General features: G+C 33.8%; 1 protein-coding gene across 1 annotated transcript; it reads right to left on the reverse strand.

Annotated features, from left to right (window-relative positions):
* Positions 1 to 1874: 1874 nt before the first annotated feature.
* Positions 1875 to 18824, reverse strand: LOC147409666 (LRR receptor kinase BAK1-like). Its single transcript, XM_086418265.1, has 13 exons — positions 18427 to 18824; positions 15007 to 15051; positions 12147 to 12260; positions 8713 to 8757; positions 7986 to 8081; positions 7358 to 7402; positions 6689 to 6733; positions 6007 to 6051; positions 5317 to 5355; positions 5017 to 5157; positions 3477 to 3815; positions 3002 to 3396; positions 1875 to 2393 (listed from the first exon to the last, which is right to left on the reverse strand). Exons 1-13 carry the CDS (start codon positions 18734 to 18736, stop codon positions 2079 to 2081), a joined length of 1974 nt encoding a protein of 657 aa, XP_086274391.1. The 5' UTR covers positions 18737 to 18824; the 3' UTR covers positions 1875 to 2078.
* Positions 18825 to 19143: the final 319 nt, after the last annotated feature.

Below are 19143 nucleotides of genomic sequence, written 5' to 3' on the forward strand. Positions count from 1 at the left end.
ACTGAATATGTATAATATTTGATGGTACAAATATTTGCGACTTCAGAGATCATGCAATAATTAAAATATTTAGTTTATATTATTAGGGAGCGGTTCAACAGCCCCTTACGGTGCCCCATATGGTGCCATGCATTTTTTGTAAATCACTTTTGATGAGGTTACAAGTTTTGGAATAGGCTGATTTTTTGTGAGGATGATCTCTACGGTGAAGAGATCATCCTTACAAAAAATATTCAGAGATCATGCAATAGTTAAAATATTTAGTTTATATTATTAGGGAGCGGTTCAACAGCCCCTTATGGTGCCCCATATGGTGCCATGCATTTTTTGTAAATCACTTTTGATGAGGTTACAAGTTTTGGAATAGGCTGATTTTTTGTGAGGATGATCTCTACGGTGAAGAGATCATCCTTACAAAAAATCAGCTCATTTTGAAACTTCTAACCCTAGTTTACAAGTTTAAGAATCGTGGACCGTCCAATTTTTGTAATTCACTTTTGACGGGTTAGAAGTTTTGGAATGAGCTGATTTTTGGTGAGGATAATCTCCTCATCATAGAGATCATCCTCACAAAAAATCAGCTCATTCCAAAGCCTGTAACCCATGTTTTGAAAAATGCATGGCACCATATGGGGCACCACAATGGGGCTGCTGAACCGCTCCCATATTATTAACCAATATAACTTGTAAAATGGTGTTGGATCTAGAAACTTTTATTCCAAAAAAATAAAGTACCCGCTTTTCATATATACCCTACATGTTTTATCTCCCAAATTTTGACTGTAATGTTGTGCCATGGGTTGACCCAAAAAAATGCATAAAAGAATCTGGTGAATTACTTTTGTAACTTTCAATAAAGCAAGTACAAGGAAAGTGCAAAAGACAATTATCTAGAGAAGGACCTCTGACTTTAATGTGTGGCATGCCATTGGAATGATATTTAGGACTGAATGTTATTCCTATAGGTACCATGAACCCTTCTTTGCAACCTGTAGATCCCTTGTAATTTCTTAGAAATATTGTTTCAAAATATTTCTTTAATATAAATAACTATCAGGACATGTTTTCCAATTTGGTGGAGATTAGTTTCAGGTCTGATGTCTTTTATTTCTTTTATATCTATATATACTCTAGTGCATGATTAGAAGAATACAAACATTTTATTATTATTTAGAAAAAAGAAATCTAATCATATTTCCAATATTTATAATATATTACAAGTAATTTATTTGCCTAATGTTGAAAAAAAATTCGAATAATTAATACATTCAATATAAAATAAAATAAAAAATTCTATTTACAATTACAAAACTACAAAATTTTGAAATATAGTAATAAAAAAAATGTAGAGTAAACTTTTAATAGTCAAAAAGTTGTTTTTTTGTGTATCCAAACAGGCTCTTAATATCTAGCTATCATTAGTGTATCGAACGCCACTTCTTGTTGTTGGGGAAATTGATTGAGTAAAGAATAAGGTGGCAAAATCTTTGTACATACCAGAATGATTCTTCTCGTCATGACACGTATTCTCCTTGCGTGCATGAACAATGATCACTTCTTGCAAGGGGTACTAGAGTGGCTAGGTTCACCATGCTTGGTTGGTAAGGTCTCCAAACTGGCCAAGGTCTTGAAAACTAGACTTCCAAATCACATTCATGTAAAAGTAAGATTAACCGCATATCTTATGACCTCATAGAATCAACAAAGAAGTATTGGGTCCCAAATTCAACCAAATCAGATAACATATGAGCGTGGGATTACCTTACTTCTTTTAGTGACCAGTAGACATTCTTTATCAACTTGATTAGTGAATCTGAGATGGTTATATAATTTTTTTTTTAACTTCGAGAGAAAACAAATTATTAGTAGCCATCTCATAAATTTTTACTATAAGGCAGGCACAGCTCTGTTAAGAATACAGACCATTGCAGGAGGTAAACATTACATATATTGGAGCTTTTTCTTGGCCGCGCTTCAACGGACCACACAAACCTTCGTATACTAATAAGGTGGGCGACCAAAGAAGCAAATACATAAATATGAAGATTAAGCGGTAAAATTTTCTTATCATGGCAATGTCATCTTGGGCCGGACAATTCAGTAGGATGGAGGTTTTGGGTGGAGTCCACAACCCATTCAGAGGTCCATTGGGGTTCGAGGTCGACCTCTTGGCAAACAACCTCTAGCTTCTCCCACTCCTCCCATTTCTCCGCCAACCCCTCACCTTCAAGCATTTCCAACACTTCTGACATCTTGGGCCGATCCGCTGGGGAGTTCTGTGTGCAGAGCAGTGCAACCTGGATCAACTGCTCCAGTTCAGCCTCAACATAGTTATTTTTAATATCGGGATCAACCAACATTTCCAACCTGTTCTCTTTCAGAAGTCCTTTCACCTGTCAAATAATACAAATGGGTCATGTCGTTATTTTTTCTGTTTCTTGGAGACAACATTAACAGTTTTTGTTCATGATGCAATTGTACCATCACTACCTCAGACCAATTTAATCATCTCATATGGATAGATTAAAAAAGAAAGAGAAGGGATAGAAATATAGGACCTTGGAATCACACCAAGAAACTCCATTAATTTTAATTTTTATTTTTATGATCCCCCTTACTGATTAAAGAAAATAGATCGAAAAGATCCCCTTAGTTTCAATCGAAGAGCTTGGACTGGGACCATCAAAACACAAGCTATCTCACTTAAATAATAAATCCCCAAAAAATGTCTTTCGTGTTTTGTTGTATATGTGCAAACATTAAGTGCATATAGATGAGAATGGATTGATAGCAGGCCCTTTTACACTACCTCCCAGGTGCAACAAAAACTCGGGTAGGAAAGGTGAACTGAACTAAACCATTTTGCTCAACATTAAAAGAAATTAGCTTCGGAAGACTCTGGATAACCCTAAAGATGAGCGGAAAGAATTGACAGATAGCTACATTATATTAACTGATATACTCATTAAAATTTATATATAGGAAGACAGTACATCCATACCCAGTCAAGCAACATAACATCATCGTCATTGGCAAGCCGAGCAAGATCTAATGCACTCTGTCCAGTTATAAACTCAAGAAGCATGATCCCATAGCCAAAAACATCAGTCTTTTCTGAAGACTTTCCAGAGGAGAGGTACTCAGGAGCTATATGTCCAACCGTGCCTCGCACACCAGTGGTCACATGGGTATCCTTATAGTCCATAAGCTTGGCCAAACCAAAATCCCCAACAATTGCCTCATAGTCCTCATCCAACAAAATATTTGCAGCTTTCACATCACGATGAATAATCTTCGGATTACAATGATCATGCATATAAGAAAGCCCTCTAGCAGATCCCAACGCAATACGCCTCCGAGTTGGCCAATCAAGTGGGGGTTTCAATGGTTGACGTTCTACAAAAATGAGTCAATGTAACAAAATTAGTAAGCACACACAATTAGATGACGGACCTAGAAATGCTATTGAGTAGTACCTCTCAAACATGATGCAACACTTCCATTAGCCATGTATGGGTATACAAGCAACCTTTCCGTTGGGGTTATGCAAAAACCATGTAAACGAAGTAGGTTCCGATGGGCAGCCATGCTGATCATCTCTACTTCTGTCTGAAACTGCAGCTCTACTAATGGTGTACACTTTTCTTTTAGTCGTTTTACTGCGACTAATGAACCATTGACTAGACGTCCTTTGTATACGTTACCAAATCCACCTCTACCCACAATGTTTTTGTTGCTAAAACTATCAGTTGCAAATTGTAGTTCTTGCAGAGAAAACCTTTTAAGTTGGTCAAGATTAACTTCAGGATCTTCAGCTGAAAGGAGATATGAACAACATACTTTACGTTTAACTTCGGGTGTTCTAGCAAAATGTAAACTGAAAATTGAAAAATTACCAAAACGGTACACTATTTATTTTAATTCCAAAATTGATAAATTACTGTTTTTGTAACTAAAATATTTTAGCAAAACCATAAGTTTTTAAATGAACAGTGTTTTAATACCAAAAATGCCATTTTAGCATCCTTTTATAAAATGGTATACAATTATACATATCTACTGTTTAAGCAAACATATAGAAATATAACTATTTTTGTATAGTGATGCTTCCTTTCAAGTCTTGGATTATTTCAGCACCCGCCAACTGTATAGGAAATTTCAGACATCAATGGAGATAAGAAAATCCCTAAATCAACATTTCCATTAGAGTTAAGGTATTGTAGATCTATATGTAAATTTATAGCTCTAAACTCTAAATGTGTATATTTGTTTTAACCATGGAATTTGTGGGTTTTCAAATCTCCATCAAAGCCGAAATTACCTTCCGAGTGCTGAAATAAACTACATCTTGAAATAGGGCTGTCAATGGATCAGATCAGACCAATCCAATCCGATAACTTCACGTCTGGACTGATGTTTTGGATTCCATCAAGGATCCGGTCCGATATCTTATTGGATTGGATCTAGATCAACCATGTTCCGATCAGATAATATGATAGAAAATCTATTAATTATATTATATATTTGTTGAGATGTATGAAGTTTATTTAGATTTTGTATATAAAATCGGGTTTGGGCATGATCAGATTGTTAATAGATCAGATCTGGATCTTAATATTGAGTTCTGATAAAACCCGATTCGATAAGGGTTCCATCCGATTCTTATCAGACCAGTCCTGCATCCAATCCAATCCTTATTGGATTGTTACCAAATCAACCTCGATCTAATCTAGACCCGATCCATTAACAACCCTACTTGAAAGGAATCATTATTGTACTACAAAAGTTATATTTCTATCTATTTACTTAAATAGTGGATATGTATAGTGTGTAATAAAAGGATGCTAAAACAGCATTTTTGATATTAAAACATTGTTCATTTTAGAACTTACCATCTTGGTAAAATAATTTAATTTCAAAGCGGTAAATGTGCCGTTTTGATAATTTTTCAATTTTGCTATGCCAATTTGATAATTTGCTCTTTAATTTACAACACCATTTGATCAAAACATTAACCTGGTACATCAAAGAAATGCCCTTGTTGTCGTGTCCATCGACGACGCCACAAAGTAAACCCAATTGCAAAGCCAACAATGAATAAAACAACAACAGCAAGCACTCCCCCGACAATGGCTCCAATGCTAAAGGTGCTGCTCCCTTAAATTTAAAAATCACCTCAATATTATCTAATCCAATGTATTATTATTATCTTCAAAATCCCTTGATCAGTTAATACATTAAATTATAAACATACCCTTAAAATACGTTTGCACATGCCACTTATTATTATATAAGAGAGAGGGTAAGGGTAATTACCTGGATGAGTAACTGGTGGGGCTGTGATGGGGAGAAAATCTGAACCAAGGGGAACAGAGGACTTAAGTACCAATGAGAAAAAAAAGAGTAAAGAATAATGATTTTTTTGACGCCCCTCTGACACACATACCCTAATGTAGTATGTGTTAGAATCATAAATTATTTTTCTCAACATACACAACTATACATATTCATGAGATGTGGCATTGTGTATCTCAAAGGGACATGATTCTAACCCATGCCACATCATCACGGCTCAAAAGTAAAATGACCCATGATATCAGCTACTAGTGTTGACTCATTTACTAGAGATAGATAGATAGAGAGAGAGAGAGAGAGAGAGAGAGAGAGAGAGAGCTAGCTTAGGTATCAATAAAAAATAAAATTAAAAAAATGTAAAATAACAGATGGAATCAGCTATACATTGTTGATTCATTTAAGTCAACTATACACATGGGCGAGAAGACGATTTGCTGTGAGATCATATTTTTATTTAGATAATTAAATTTTAAACTTATTTAAAAATCATAAAAAAATTTTAATGAAAAGATCCAAAAGCCCAATTGACTCGACTAATTTTTATTATCTTCAAAATCCCTTCAGTTAATACAATAAATTACAAAAATGCCCTTAAAATACGTTTGCACATGCCACCTATTATTGTATAAAAGAGAGGGTAAGGGTAATTACTTGAAGGAGTAACCGGTGTGTCTGGGGCTGTGGCGGGAGAAGAATCTGAACCAAGGGGAAGAGAGGGCTTAAGTACCAATGAAAAAAAAAAGTAAAGAATAATGATTTTTTTGACGCCCTCTGACACACATACCCTGATATAGTATGTGTTAGAATCATAGATTATTTTTTTCAGGATACACAACTACACATATTCATGAGATGTGGAATTGTGTATCTGGAAGGGATATGATTCTAGCCCATGCCACATCATCACGGCTCAAAAGTAAAATGACCCATGATATCAGCAATTGAGTGTTGACTCATTTACTTCATTTAGAGAGAGAGAGAGAGAGAGAGCGAGCGAGCGTGCTTAAGTATCAATAAAAAATAAAATTAAAAAAATGTAAAATAACAAATGGAATAAGCTATACATTGTTGATTCATTTAAGTCAATTATATACATGGGCGAGAAGACGATTTGCTGTGAGATCATATTTTTATTAAGAAAATTAAATTTTAAACTTATTTAAAAATTATAATTTTTTTTTATAATGAAAAGATCCAAAAGCCCAATTGACTTGACTAATTTTTATTATCTTCAAAATCCCTTCAGTTAATACATTAAATTACAAAAATGCCCTTAAAATACGTTTGAACATGCCACCTGTTATTGTATAAAAGAGAGGGTAAGGGTAATTACCTGGAGGAGTAACCGGTGTGTCTGGGGCTATGGTGGGGGAAGAATCTGAACCAAGGGGAAGAGAGGGCTTAAGTACCAATGAGAAAAAAAGTAAAGAATAATATTTTTTTGACGCCCCTCTAACACACATACCCTAATATAGTATGTGTTAGAATCATAGATTATTTTTTTCGGGATACACAACTACACATATTCATGAGATGTGGAATTGTGTATCTCGAAGGGAAATGATTCTAGCCCCATGCCACATCATCACGGCTCAAAAGTAAAATAACCCATGATATCAGCTATTGTGTATTAACTCATTTACTTCATTTAGAGAGAGAGAGAGCGCGCGCGCTTAAGTATCAATAAAAAATAAAATTAAAAAAATGTAAAATAACAGATGGAATAAGCTATACTTTGTTGATTCATTTAAGTCAACTATATACATGGGCAAGAAGACGATTTGTTGTGAGATCATATTTTTATTTAGATAATTAAATTTTAAACTTATTTAAAAATCATTATTTTTTTTTTAATGAAAAGATCCAAAAGCCCAATTGACTCGACTAATTTTTATTATCTTCAAAATCCCTTCAATTAATACAATAAATTACAAAAATGCCCGTAAAATACGTTTGAACATGCCACCTATTATTGTATAAAAGAGAGGGTAAGGGTAATTACCTGGAGGAGTAACCGGTGTGTCTGGGGCTCTGGTGGGGGAAGAATCTGAACCAAGGGGAAGAGAGGGCTTAAGTGCCAATGAGAAAAAAAGTAAAGAATAATGATTTTTTTGACGCCCCTCTGACACACATACCCTGATATAGTATGTGTTAGAATCATAGATTATTTTTTTCGGGATACACAACTACACATATTCATGAGATGTGGAATTGTGTATCTCGAAGGGATATGATTCTAGCCCATGCCACATCATCACGGCTCAAAAGTAAAATGACCCATGATATCATCTATTGAGTGTTGACTCATTTACTTCATTTAGAGAGAGAGAGAGAGAGAGAGCGAGCAAGCGCTTAGGTATCAATAAAAAATAAAATTAAAAAAATGTAAAATAACAGATGGAATCAGCTATACATTGTTGATTCATTTAAGTCAACTATATACATGGGCGAGAAGACGATTTGCTGTGAGATCATATTTTTATTAAGATAATTAAATTTTAAACTTATTTAAAAATCATAATTTTCTTTTTAATGAAAAGATCCAAAAGCCCAATTGACTCGACTAATTTTTATTATCTTCAAAATCCCTTCAGTTAATACAATAAATTACAAAAATGCCCTTAAAATACGTTTGCACATGCCACCTATTATTGTATAAAAGAGAGGGTAAGGGTAATTACCTGGAGGAGTAACCGGTGTGTCTGGGGCTGTGGCGGGGGAAGAATCTGAACCAAGGGGAAGAGAGGGCTTAAGTACCAATGAGAAAAAAAGTAAAGAATAATGATTTTTTTGACGCCCCTCTGACACACATACCCTGATATAGTATGTGTTAGAATCATAGATTATTATTTTTTTGGGATACACAACTACACATATTCATGAGATGTGGAATTGTGTATCTCGAAGGGATATGATTCTAGCCCATGCCACATCGTCACGGCTCAAAAGTAAAATGACCCATGATATCAGCTATTGAGTGTTGACTCATTTACTTCATTTAGAGAGAGAGAGAGAGAGAGCGCACGTGCTTAAGTATCAATAAAAAATAAAATGAAAAAAATGTAAAATAACAGATGGAATAAGCTATACATTGTTGATTCATTTAAGTCAACTATATACATGGGCGAGAAGACGATTTGCTATGAGATCATATTTTTATTTAGATAATTAAATTTTAAACTTATTTAAAAATCATTATTTTTTTTTAATGAAAAGATCCAAAAGCCCAATTGACTCGATTAATTTTTATTATCTTCAAAATCCCTTCAGTTAATATATTAAATTAACAAAATGCCCTTAAAATACGTTTGAACATGCCACCTATTATTGTATAAAAGAGAGGGTAGGGGTAATTACCTGGAGGAGTAACCGGTGTGTCTGGGGCTGTGGCGGGGGAAGAATCTGAACCAAGGGGAAGAGAGGGCTTAAGTACCAATGAAAAAAAAAAGTAAAGAATAATGATTTTTTTGACACCCCTCTAACACACATACCCTGATATAGTATGTGTTAGAATCATAGATTATTTTTTTCGAGATTCACAACTACACATATTCATGAGATGTGGAATTGTGTATCTCAAAAGGATATGATTCTAGCTCATGCCACATCATCACGGCTCAAAAGTAAAATGACCCATGATATCAGTTATTGAGTGTTGACTCATTTACTTCATTTAGATATGGGGAGAGAGAGAGAGAGAGAGCTCTTAAGTATCACTACAAAATAAAATTAAAAAAAGGTAAAATAACAGATGGAATCAGCTATACATTGTTGATTCATTTAAGTTAACTATATACATGAACGAGAAGACGATTTGCCATGAGATCATATTTTTACTTAGATAGTTAAAATTTAAATTTATTTAAAAATCATAATTTTTTTTAATGAAAAGATACAAAAGCCCAGTTGGCTCTGTGGACATGAGATTCTTCGAATTTTCGAATATCTCAACCAATTTGGGAGGGGGGGGGGGGTTTGGAGTCGCCGCCATTCATATTTGTTAAAGGATGTGATTGGTCACCCATTGTTTTATTTTTTGAAAATTGTGTCATTTTGACATTTGGTGACTCTCGTACGGATACGGCTCATTTGGTCTAACCTTAGATTCTAGGTAAGGGGGTCCATATTGTGGAGTAGGGAAGGTGTTAGGCACCCTACTCCCTCCACCGTTAGTGGTAACCTAGGATTTGGTCAATTTTTGAGAATAAAATAAAATAAAATAAAAGGTCGGAAAGATCCGTTATGTGCCCTCAAGTATGAGGGGCTTTGATGTTGATTCAATCCATTGAGGGTACTCTTATTGAAAAAGGGGTCCTTCGATGACTCAAATCATTCGTAGTGTGTGCATAGGTATAGAAAAGGGGGGTGAGTAGAAGATGAGAAGTTGGAGGGGTGAGAAGGGGGAGGGGAGAAGAGTGTTTCTCTTGTTTTTTAGTCAATGTCCTACCTTGAACTTGATTTAATCTTCTTTGTCCTTCAAAATATGAGTCTTTTTTTCTTCATTTTGATATAATAAGGAGTTAGACTTTTGATGATTGATGGTTGAGTTGATAAGTTGGGATAATTGAGGGTGGTTAGTGAGTAGAGTAAGAGTAGACAGTTGTAGTTTTAGAAGGTATTTTTCTTAATTTTTCATTAGGGGTTGTGAGTGGAGAATGAGGGGGGTGTTTTATAGAGTTTGGGAATTATTTTTAGGGGTAGAGTTGGGTTAAATGATGAGAAATGGTAGAATGGTATGGGGTTTAAAAGAGGAGTGTGTGTAAATTAAAGGGTATGGAAGGGTATTTAGGGAAGATGGGTTAAATAGATTATTTGTAATCCAAATGTGTTGAATCTTTCAACTAATTTGGGTTGAGTGTTAGGTGAGATGAAATTAATGGTATTTGGTTGAGAGAATGAGGGTGTAAGATGGTGGTTGAGTGTTTGATGAGTTGTGGGGATGAGGTTTTAATTAAAAGAATAGGTTGTGTAAGAAGATAATTGATTAGGTTTTGGGAGGGTGGGGGAGATGGTGACATGTGTCATGGAAATTAGAGATTTAAATGAGTTGATGAGAGAGTGTGTGTGTGTGTTTGATCTGAGATGAGAGGTGTGGGTTTGGAATGTAAAGATGGGTTTGTAGGGAATGATGATGGTAGGTTAGAAAGAAGTATGATGATGGTAGATTATGAAGAGGTATGGGTTTGTAGGGAATTATAATGGTAGGTTAGAGGGATGGTAGATAGATTTTTTTAGAGAAAATGTGATGAGTTGATGTGAGTAGATGATGTTTTGAGAAAAGGTGATAGGATAGGTAGGGGATGAGGGAGGTGAGTTGAGATAGTGACATGTGTCCCACCTTGATGATCATGTTGATTGGTTATGATGTTGGGTTGGGTTGAGAGTTAGGCTTGGGTAATGAATTGGTTAGGTATAGTGTTGGGTTGGGCTTAGGTTGTGGTTTGAATAGGAATGGATTTGAGTTGAGTTGAATGAGCTTAGTTGATGGGTAGTTAGGATGGGTTTAGATTGAGTTGAATAGGCTTGGGTTTGGGTTAAGATAGATTGAGGAATATAAAGGAGTGGGGAGGTGGGTTTTTGGTCCGTGGGCCACGTGAGAAATCTTAGGCCTTTTATTGAAAAAAAAATGACGAAATACATTGGTTTTTGAAGGTTTGGGCCTTAGGGCCCATTCCAATTTTGATAGATTTTGGGGTATTTTGCGTCGAGGGCTTGGTCAAATTTGGATGTCTACAGACTCGACTAATTTTTATTAACTTCAAAATATAAGGCTAAGCATGATGAGAAATGAGTATTTCACTGAGAAGACCTAGGTCAAAGGGCATATCATCAAATTAAAAACCCATAATATCTCATATTTATCAAAACCGCGAAAGAACATTTTTTTTTCTTATCTAAATCCCTAATTTGGGGGAAAAACCCAAGTTTTCTAAAATTTGGTGGAAAGAAAAAAAAAAAAAAGAACAGTAAGGATTCGCACGCGCGTAGACCTTTCTTACAAGAATTAACATCAGATGCAACGTCATAGTACTAGAGGAGTTTTAGAGCTTTCGTGTTTCAAGATATTGAATCACCAAAATAAATTATTCTACCTAATAATTTATCTTTTTTATTTTTATTTTTTAATTTTATAATAAAAATATAAAATAACAAGGTTAAAATTGTAAAATAACATTGAAATATTAAAATTGTGTGTGACCAGAGAGAAAGTGAAATCACCTAGAGGTAAGGGCATCTCCGATGGAGATGTTAAAATCCACAAGTTAAAGATGCCATGTAGGAACTTTTGTTAGATGTTAGTCCATTTTTAACAAGTGAAGTAACTTAACACGTCCAAGAACTCCCACACTAGTGCACACATGTTAGCCACCTTTTTGTAACTTGGTGATTTAATTTTTTTTTTTTAAAACTAATAAAATAGTCATTGTTCACTATTACTTTCAAAACTAACACATTAGCAAGATGACGTGGCTAACCAAACTGTTAGCCACAATCAACACACATATTAGCATCTGGCAACCTTAACAAGTCCACTAACTTGTCCATTCCAGATGTTCTAAAGGGGACCGAAATGTTATTTTCAACATGGGGGTAAAATAACATTAGAATATTAACACTTCCCTGCTAACGGAGTTAAGTGAAAATATCATAACATTAAGAGAAATCGAACCAAACGTACCTAAGCGCTAATGGAGTAGAAAGTTTAAGTCTTAATCTAAGAATCTGGATGGTAACAAAATAGATTTTATATTATTATTCATGAGATTGAAAGAGAGGTTAAGGGTAATTACCTGACGCTATGTTGAAGGTTGGGCTTGGGCTTTGACTTGGGCCTGTGGCTGGGGCCATTAATTCTAAATCTAAATGGGAGTGGATCCTCAGTAGCACTCTTTTCCTGTAGTGCCCTGTAATGTATTTAAACAGTTAAGAGAGTGCCATGTCAATCAGTAACTCAAACAACACCTTTTAACATTGTTTGAAAATTGGAGGTCCCCTGGCAATGGCACCAGTACTAAAAGCACTATTCCCTTAAATTTAAAAAGCAACCTTGTTTGAATTGCAATCAACACAATAATATCTAAACCCATAAATTATTTCGACTTTTGAGGTTTTCCAAAACCTAAAATTTATGTTAATGCCAAACATTTCAACTCTCTGAATGACTGAAGTCTACCAAAGAGAGTTAAGGGCAAGTATTGGGAGAGATGCAACAAACAGTTATCAGCACATTCCAAACTACCAAGTCCCGGGTTGGCCCATATGCTAAATGCTCATGTAAGCATGATTCATAGGAATTAGACGAGAGGACAACGACAAGTAAGAAAGCACAATACTACCAAATATCAACTTAAACTTCTTGAGTAAATATTTTATTCACTCAATTTCAACCTTAAAGATTCCATTTCCTTCAACATTAAAATATAAATTTAAGATAGGAATTTTCACAGGTATGTAATATCTTGAAAAATAATTGAGTATAAATATAATATTTTATTTATATGTATTGATAACATATAAAACTCTATTTTATCCTTTTCTGCACTTATACTCCTTTTTTTTTCTCTAGAGGTAAAATGGTAATTTCACTCAGGGGTATTTTGATTATTTTGATCATTACAGAAAATGTTAGAAATAGGATGAATTTGTTTCAAGACTGTGTTTGGAGAGATTCTCTAATTCGAAATGATGAAATCAAATTTAAAATAAGAGTTTTAGACCATCAGGACGTCATTTCCATTAGGATAATTGGAACTTTCAGGCATCCAAACTTCAAAGTTTCACTTCATCTAAAACTTTAAACTTGTTCAAAATGAAATTCTATACAATATATCAAATTTTCTAAAATTTAGGAGACGAAAAGACTTTGGATTGTTTTACCATTCGCATTTTTCTGTCTTCTTCGTTTTCTACATAATTTGCTTGTGGTAATCTAATATTTTATTATGAGATAATATATAATAAAGTTTGTAAAACAATTTGATATGATTGGTGCGGCCCAATAATTTAGAATCATGAGAAAGAGATACTTTAGTCTTTTTGTGCAAGATCCAACGAGAAAGGATTTTCAAGAATTTTCAAAAGTTAAGGGGTGCCCCTCAAATTTTATTTATTTATTTACATTTTTGAATTTTAAATTGATGTTGTATTGTGGGAGAGAAAGGGGTACTTTATTGATGCTTATCTCTTAATATTTTTGGAGTTTCAAATTTGTAAAACTGATGCCACGTGCTGTGTTCTTATTGCATTGAATCTTATTTTTATTTTTTTTAAAGTGACATGTGTTTTAATCCTATTGGTTGATTTTAATGATCACTAAGCTGTTGCTCAGTGACATAAAAAAAATAATAAAAAGAACATAATCAATAGTTAAGATATAATAAAGAGTATTTTAACTTAAATAGATGCAAATCATAAGATCAAGGCCACAAGAATTAGTTGAAATCGTAGGCTACAATTGGTGATCAACAAAACAAACTTTTTTAGGCTTTAAATGCCCTAAAGACTTCCTGAAATTCATGCTCACCCCATTCATTTTTTAGAATTTCTAGAAAATATCATTTTTTACTAGAAAAACACCATTAGAGAAGCTTTTGGAACTCTTACATGCTGAAGTCGGTTGCCTCTGGCCAAAGCATGAATTTTTTTCCTCTCATCAAGATCGACATTACAATTCAATTCCACATCAAAACACCTAGTTGGTTTTTGTATTTGTATTTTAATCTCTATGTTATAGAGATGTTGGATCTTGATAAACTGATTAAAAAAGACGCTCAAAATTCACTCAACTGACGTGGCATGTGCACAAAACCATAGATTATTTCCTCGAGATACACAAGGAAATATCTTTGGTTCTATGTAAATGAGTGGTTTTTCTTTAGTCATTTTGTCATTATTCATGTCTAAATCACCCAAAATATTAATAATATTATTATTATAAATAAAATATTTATTAAAATAATTACAACTATTTTACCAGGGAAAATATATTTCTTGAATAAAAAGTCCTTGCAGTAGTTACATCTTTGAGGGAAATTTAAGCTAAAAATGTGATTTCTAATATGGTGTAAATCTTTACTATTAGAATAATGCTGAAGTGACCTCAGAGATTGACCTCATTTCGCACTTTCCTGGCATGGAGGTTTGTACGTACAATAAATGTTTTTCATTGAGAAATTGAGTGAAAAGCTTTTATGGTTTTGTACACACCTCAATGTCAGAAAAGGGCGAAATGAGGTCACTCCAACACGAACTCTTACTATTATAATGAGAGAGGTGGAAAACTACAGAGTAGAAGTTCTTGTACACCAAAATTTGGAATACAACAAATGCCCTTTCTTTTATTGTTAGAGTAATGTTGAAGTGACCTTAGACAGGAACCTTACATTGCACTTTCATGTATTGAAGTGCAATATAAGGTTCCTGCCTGAGGTCATTTTAGCATGACTCTTATTTTTAAGCTTAATACTATCATAGCCATTTTCGTTAAAATTTAATAAAATTACTATCCCATTATTCCCTTAAATATTATATCATCTTCAAAATTCCTTCTTTTAATATTATAAATTACAAAAAAATGTCCTTAAAATATGTTTACGCATACCACCTATTAGTATAATTAAAGAGATTGAAAGAGAGGCTAAGGGTAATTACCTGGAGGAGTAACTGACGTGGTTTGCGTTATGATTGGTGCAACATCTGAACCAAGGGGAAGAGAGAGAGGGAGCTTAAGTACCAATATAAAAAAATAAAAACTAGAAAAGGGTAAGATAGCCTCGGTTTGACAATGATCTGACATATACCCGATGTTCGAATCAGTTCGATCCGAAAAAAAAAATATGAAAAATCCGATTTTTCGGATCAGATTTGGATCTACCAAAATCTGATCTAAAAAAAAAAAATCCAATCCGATCATATTTCAATAATAATAATTATAATTATTATTATTCTTAATTTCATATAAATACATATAGATAAAATATTTTAGTCTTTTTTATTTCCCTTTATATTTGTAGTAGGAAAGTAGTTTTTTTTTTTTAGTTTTATATTTTTAAAATTTTTGAACATTGATAATTTGATAATAAAGCATGTCTTCAGATCAGACTGAATCGGTTTCGGATTAAGGATGAAATGAAACAGATCAGATTTAATTCACATATTCATTAATCCATTCAGATCGGATTGGATATATCTTTAAATTTTTTGGATTGGATCGGATCGGAGTGGCACTGATCCGATACTGAACCGATCCATTGCTAGCCCTTAAATAACCCATAGTATCAGTTGTACAGTGCTAACTTATTTAAGACATCTATATACATGGACTAGAAAACGATTAGTCATAAGATCATATTTTTACGGGTCTTGTAATCGTGTACCTTAAGGTGACATGTTAAAGTGCAATAAATACAATTTGGAAATTGGATTATGCATTGAAAATGCCCTTAAAATTTTTTTTTTACCAAAATACCCACAGATTCCAATTTTCAAAGTGTACCTATTGCACTTTAACCAAGGGCACACATTAACAATATCCTATTTTTATTTAGATAATAGAATTTTAAATTATTTAAAAATCAGATTTTTTATTTATGAAAAGATACAAAACCCAGTTGACTCGACGGATTTTTATTAACTTCAAAATCCAAGGCTAGAGACGATGAGAAAGGAGTATTTCGGTAAACTTCTATTGTAATTACTCAAAAGACCAAGGTCAAGGGGCATATATTCATCAAATTAAAAACCCAGAATATCTCAAATATTCATCAAAACCCAGACAGAACATTTTTTTTTTCTTCTTATCAAAATCCCTAATTTGGGGGTTGGAAAAAAAATCGATTTCTTCAAAATTTGGCGGGTAAAAAAAAAGATTCAAACACGCACAACCCTTTCTTGCAAAGGTTAACGTCAAATGCGATGCCATGGCACTTGCCTATTTGGAGAGTTCTAGGGCTTGCGTGTGCCAAGAGATTGAATCACCAAAATAAAGTTTTATTCTACCTAAGCATTTGTCTTTTTTTTAATTTTATAATAAAAATAAAAAAATAATAAATAACAAGGTTAAAATTGTAAAATGACATTGAAATATTAAAAGAGAGATTTACCGGCAGACCTATCTGCTGCAATTTTATTACAAAAACACCCTTACTTTATCAAGTTTGTTACTTGAACAAATCTTACTTTATAAACCATGCTGCCATGACTTAGTAAGATGTCAAATTTTACTAAGGGTCGTTGGACACACATGGATAGGGGTATCAATGGGTCGGTTTCTAAGGAACTTAGAACCATAACCATTATATTTATATGGATTATGATTCTTGTCAATTCCGGGTCCAGTTCCAAAATAAACGGAATTGGAACTGCCTAAAGCGACAGGTACCCATTGATTTCGATTCTCATGAATCAAATGAGAGAAAAAGTATTTCAAATCATTATAAAAAATTCCTTTAAGAAAATTAGCATATTATTCACAAAATATTAACTTAGTAATAATTTGTTATACTAAATATACAAGTAAATGATTTTTTTAAAATAAAATTTTATCTTATTTAAAAGTGATATGCTTGGGGCAAGGCCAAAAGGAATACAAGAAAAAATAGGGAGAGGTTGGTGCGGGCCTAGTGGACACGGGCGGTGGGGCTTAATCCAAACCAAGAGAAAAAATCAACTAAAGTACCATTTAAAAAAAAAAAAAAAAGAAAAAAGAAAAAAAGCTCAAGTGCAAAAAAGCCCAAATTACCCACACCTTTCGAAGAAAATAGCCCATAGTATAATGGATACAGAGTTGACTCATTTAAGTCATTTATATAATTTTATTATATTTTTTTACCTAGATAATAAAATTTTAAATAACCAAAATATTCAATTTTTTTATGTAAAAATAAAAAATACAAAAATCCACTTGATTCTTCCTATTTTTATTAACTTCAAAATCCAAGGCTGAAGACAACGAGAAATGAGTATTTCAATATTGAGTCGTGCTGGAATGACCTCAAGATTGTACCTCATATCACACATCTTGACCTAAATACTACAATCTTGAGATCACTTCAGCATTACACTTCGGTATTATAATCCCTTAAAAGACTAAGGTCAAGGGGCATATCATTAGATTAAAAATCCAGAATATCTCAAATTTTCATTAACATTGTGCTTGAATTGAGAGAAATGGAAAGAAGAGAAGATAAATAAATGAGTTTCTCTACATTTCTCTTGTTTGGATTATTAAGTGGGGGTGAGAAGAGAAAAGAATTAGAGAGAAGAGGAAAGAAAAAAAAAAGTACGTTTTCTCCCTCCAAAAGTGGAGAGAAATGGAGAGAAATTTTTTAAAATATTTTATAATTCCAATTCTGCTCTTAGATCTCTTTTAAGATATTTTAAAATTATAAAATTGTCCCAAATTCTCTCCTGCCAATCCAAACATGGTGGAGAGAAATTGAGTTTCTCTTCTCTCCACTTCTCTTGATCCAAACATAGTATAAGTGAACAACCTCGAAATAACAAAAAATAAAATAAAATTCTTACATAATTCTAAGAGTTGTGCTAGGGTGACACAAAGGGGACCTGGGTGACATAATGACGTGGTGGCACGCACATAATCATACCACCAAGTCATTGAATCATCGAGGGGCGGAGCTAGGATTTTCTTGTAGTGGGGGCAAACTATGATTAGTTGTATAATTGAAGAACTTGAAGATTAATGATTTTGGTGAGAAATTAGAGGTTTTTTATTAGAAGTTGAAAAAAAAAAAAAAGATATTTAAGTCATTTTCAATTAGTATATGAGAAGGCCCACTTAAGAGGCAATGTCATCACTCATCAACAAAAAATTTAGGGGGGAGAGAGGTGAGGGAGTGGGGATAAATGGGGCATGTAATTATAGGGGTATCTCAAAGTTCTGTGGGGGTAATTGCCCCCCACCAGCTCCACCCCTGGTGTCACCCTGTGTCCCCATTTTCTGGCACTCCAGCATTAGTGTAATTCTAAATCCTTAGAGTCAAATTAACCGAGTTCTCAAGAATTTCGTAGAGAAAAAAAAAAAAAAAAGTGAGGGATTGGAAGTAAACAGACCTATCGTGCAAGGGTTAACATATGAAGTAAAGCCGCAATAGTTGGGAAGCTGTAGGGCTTGCGTGATGTTGAAGCCAAGAAGAGGTTTTAATAAAATTGGGTTGTTGCAGAGTTTGCAGAGGCAGTCGAGCTGGTTCTGTATCGTTTCACGTAGAGCCTGACAGCAAGACTCGGGTGGTGGTTTCGTCGAGTTTAGGTAACTCGTGCAAGGGACCAACTTCGACGCACAGTCTGGCACCTGTGCACTTGTTTCCACCACCATCACCACCACCGCCATCACCACCACCGTTAAGCTTTTGCAACAACCCATCTCTCTCTCTCTGCTGTGACTCTCTGTCTTTATTTTTTTATTTATTTATTTTTTTTTTTTGAGATTTCAAGTCTTACTACATTTTCTCTCCCCTTAAGGACTAAGGATAAAGGTTGAAGACTTAAAAGTCTCTTGAGGAAGAAATTTCCTACTCCATTTCATACTCTACCATTTGACTATACTAAAAAACGACGCGAAATTAGTGGGTCTGTGTCAATCCTATTTAGGTTTAAGTCATAATAATGACAATCCGTGTAACACAATTATAAAATGAGTCGGGTCCATGTTAGGGGCATCAACCTGCTTATTCATTTTGACACATCTAATAGTTCTGTCACAAACGTTTAGTTTTAAATATATAAATAGTTATTTAAGAATTTTTTAAATTACCCATTTTTTGCTAGAAT

Source organism: Akebia trifoliata, chromosome 2 (assembly GCF_017979445.1).
Source record: "Akebia trifoliata isolate Shusen 1 chromosome 2, ASM1797944v1, whole genome shotgun sequence".
In the NCBI taxonomy this organism is placed as follows: Eukaryota; Viridiplantae; Streptophyta; class Magnoliopsida; order Ranunculales; family Lardizabalaceae; genus Akebia; species Akebia trifoliata.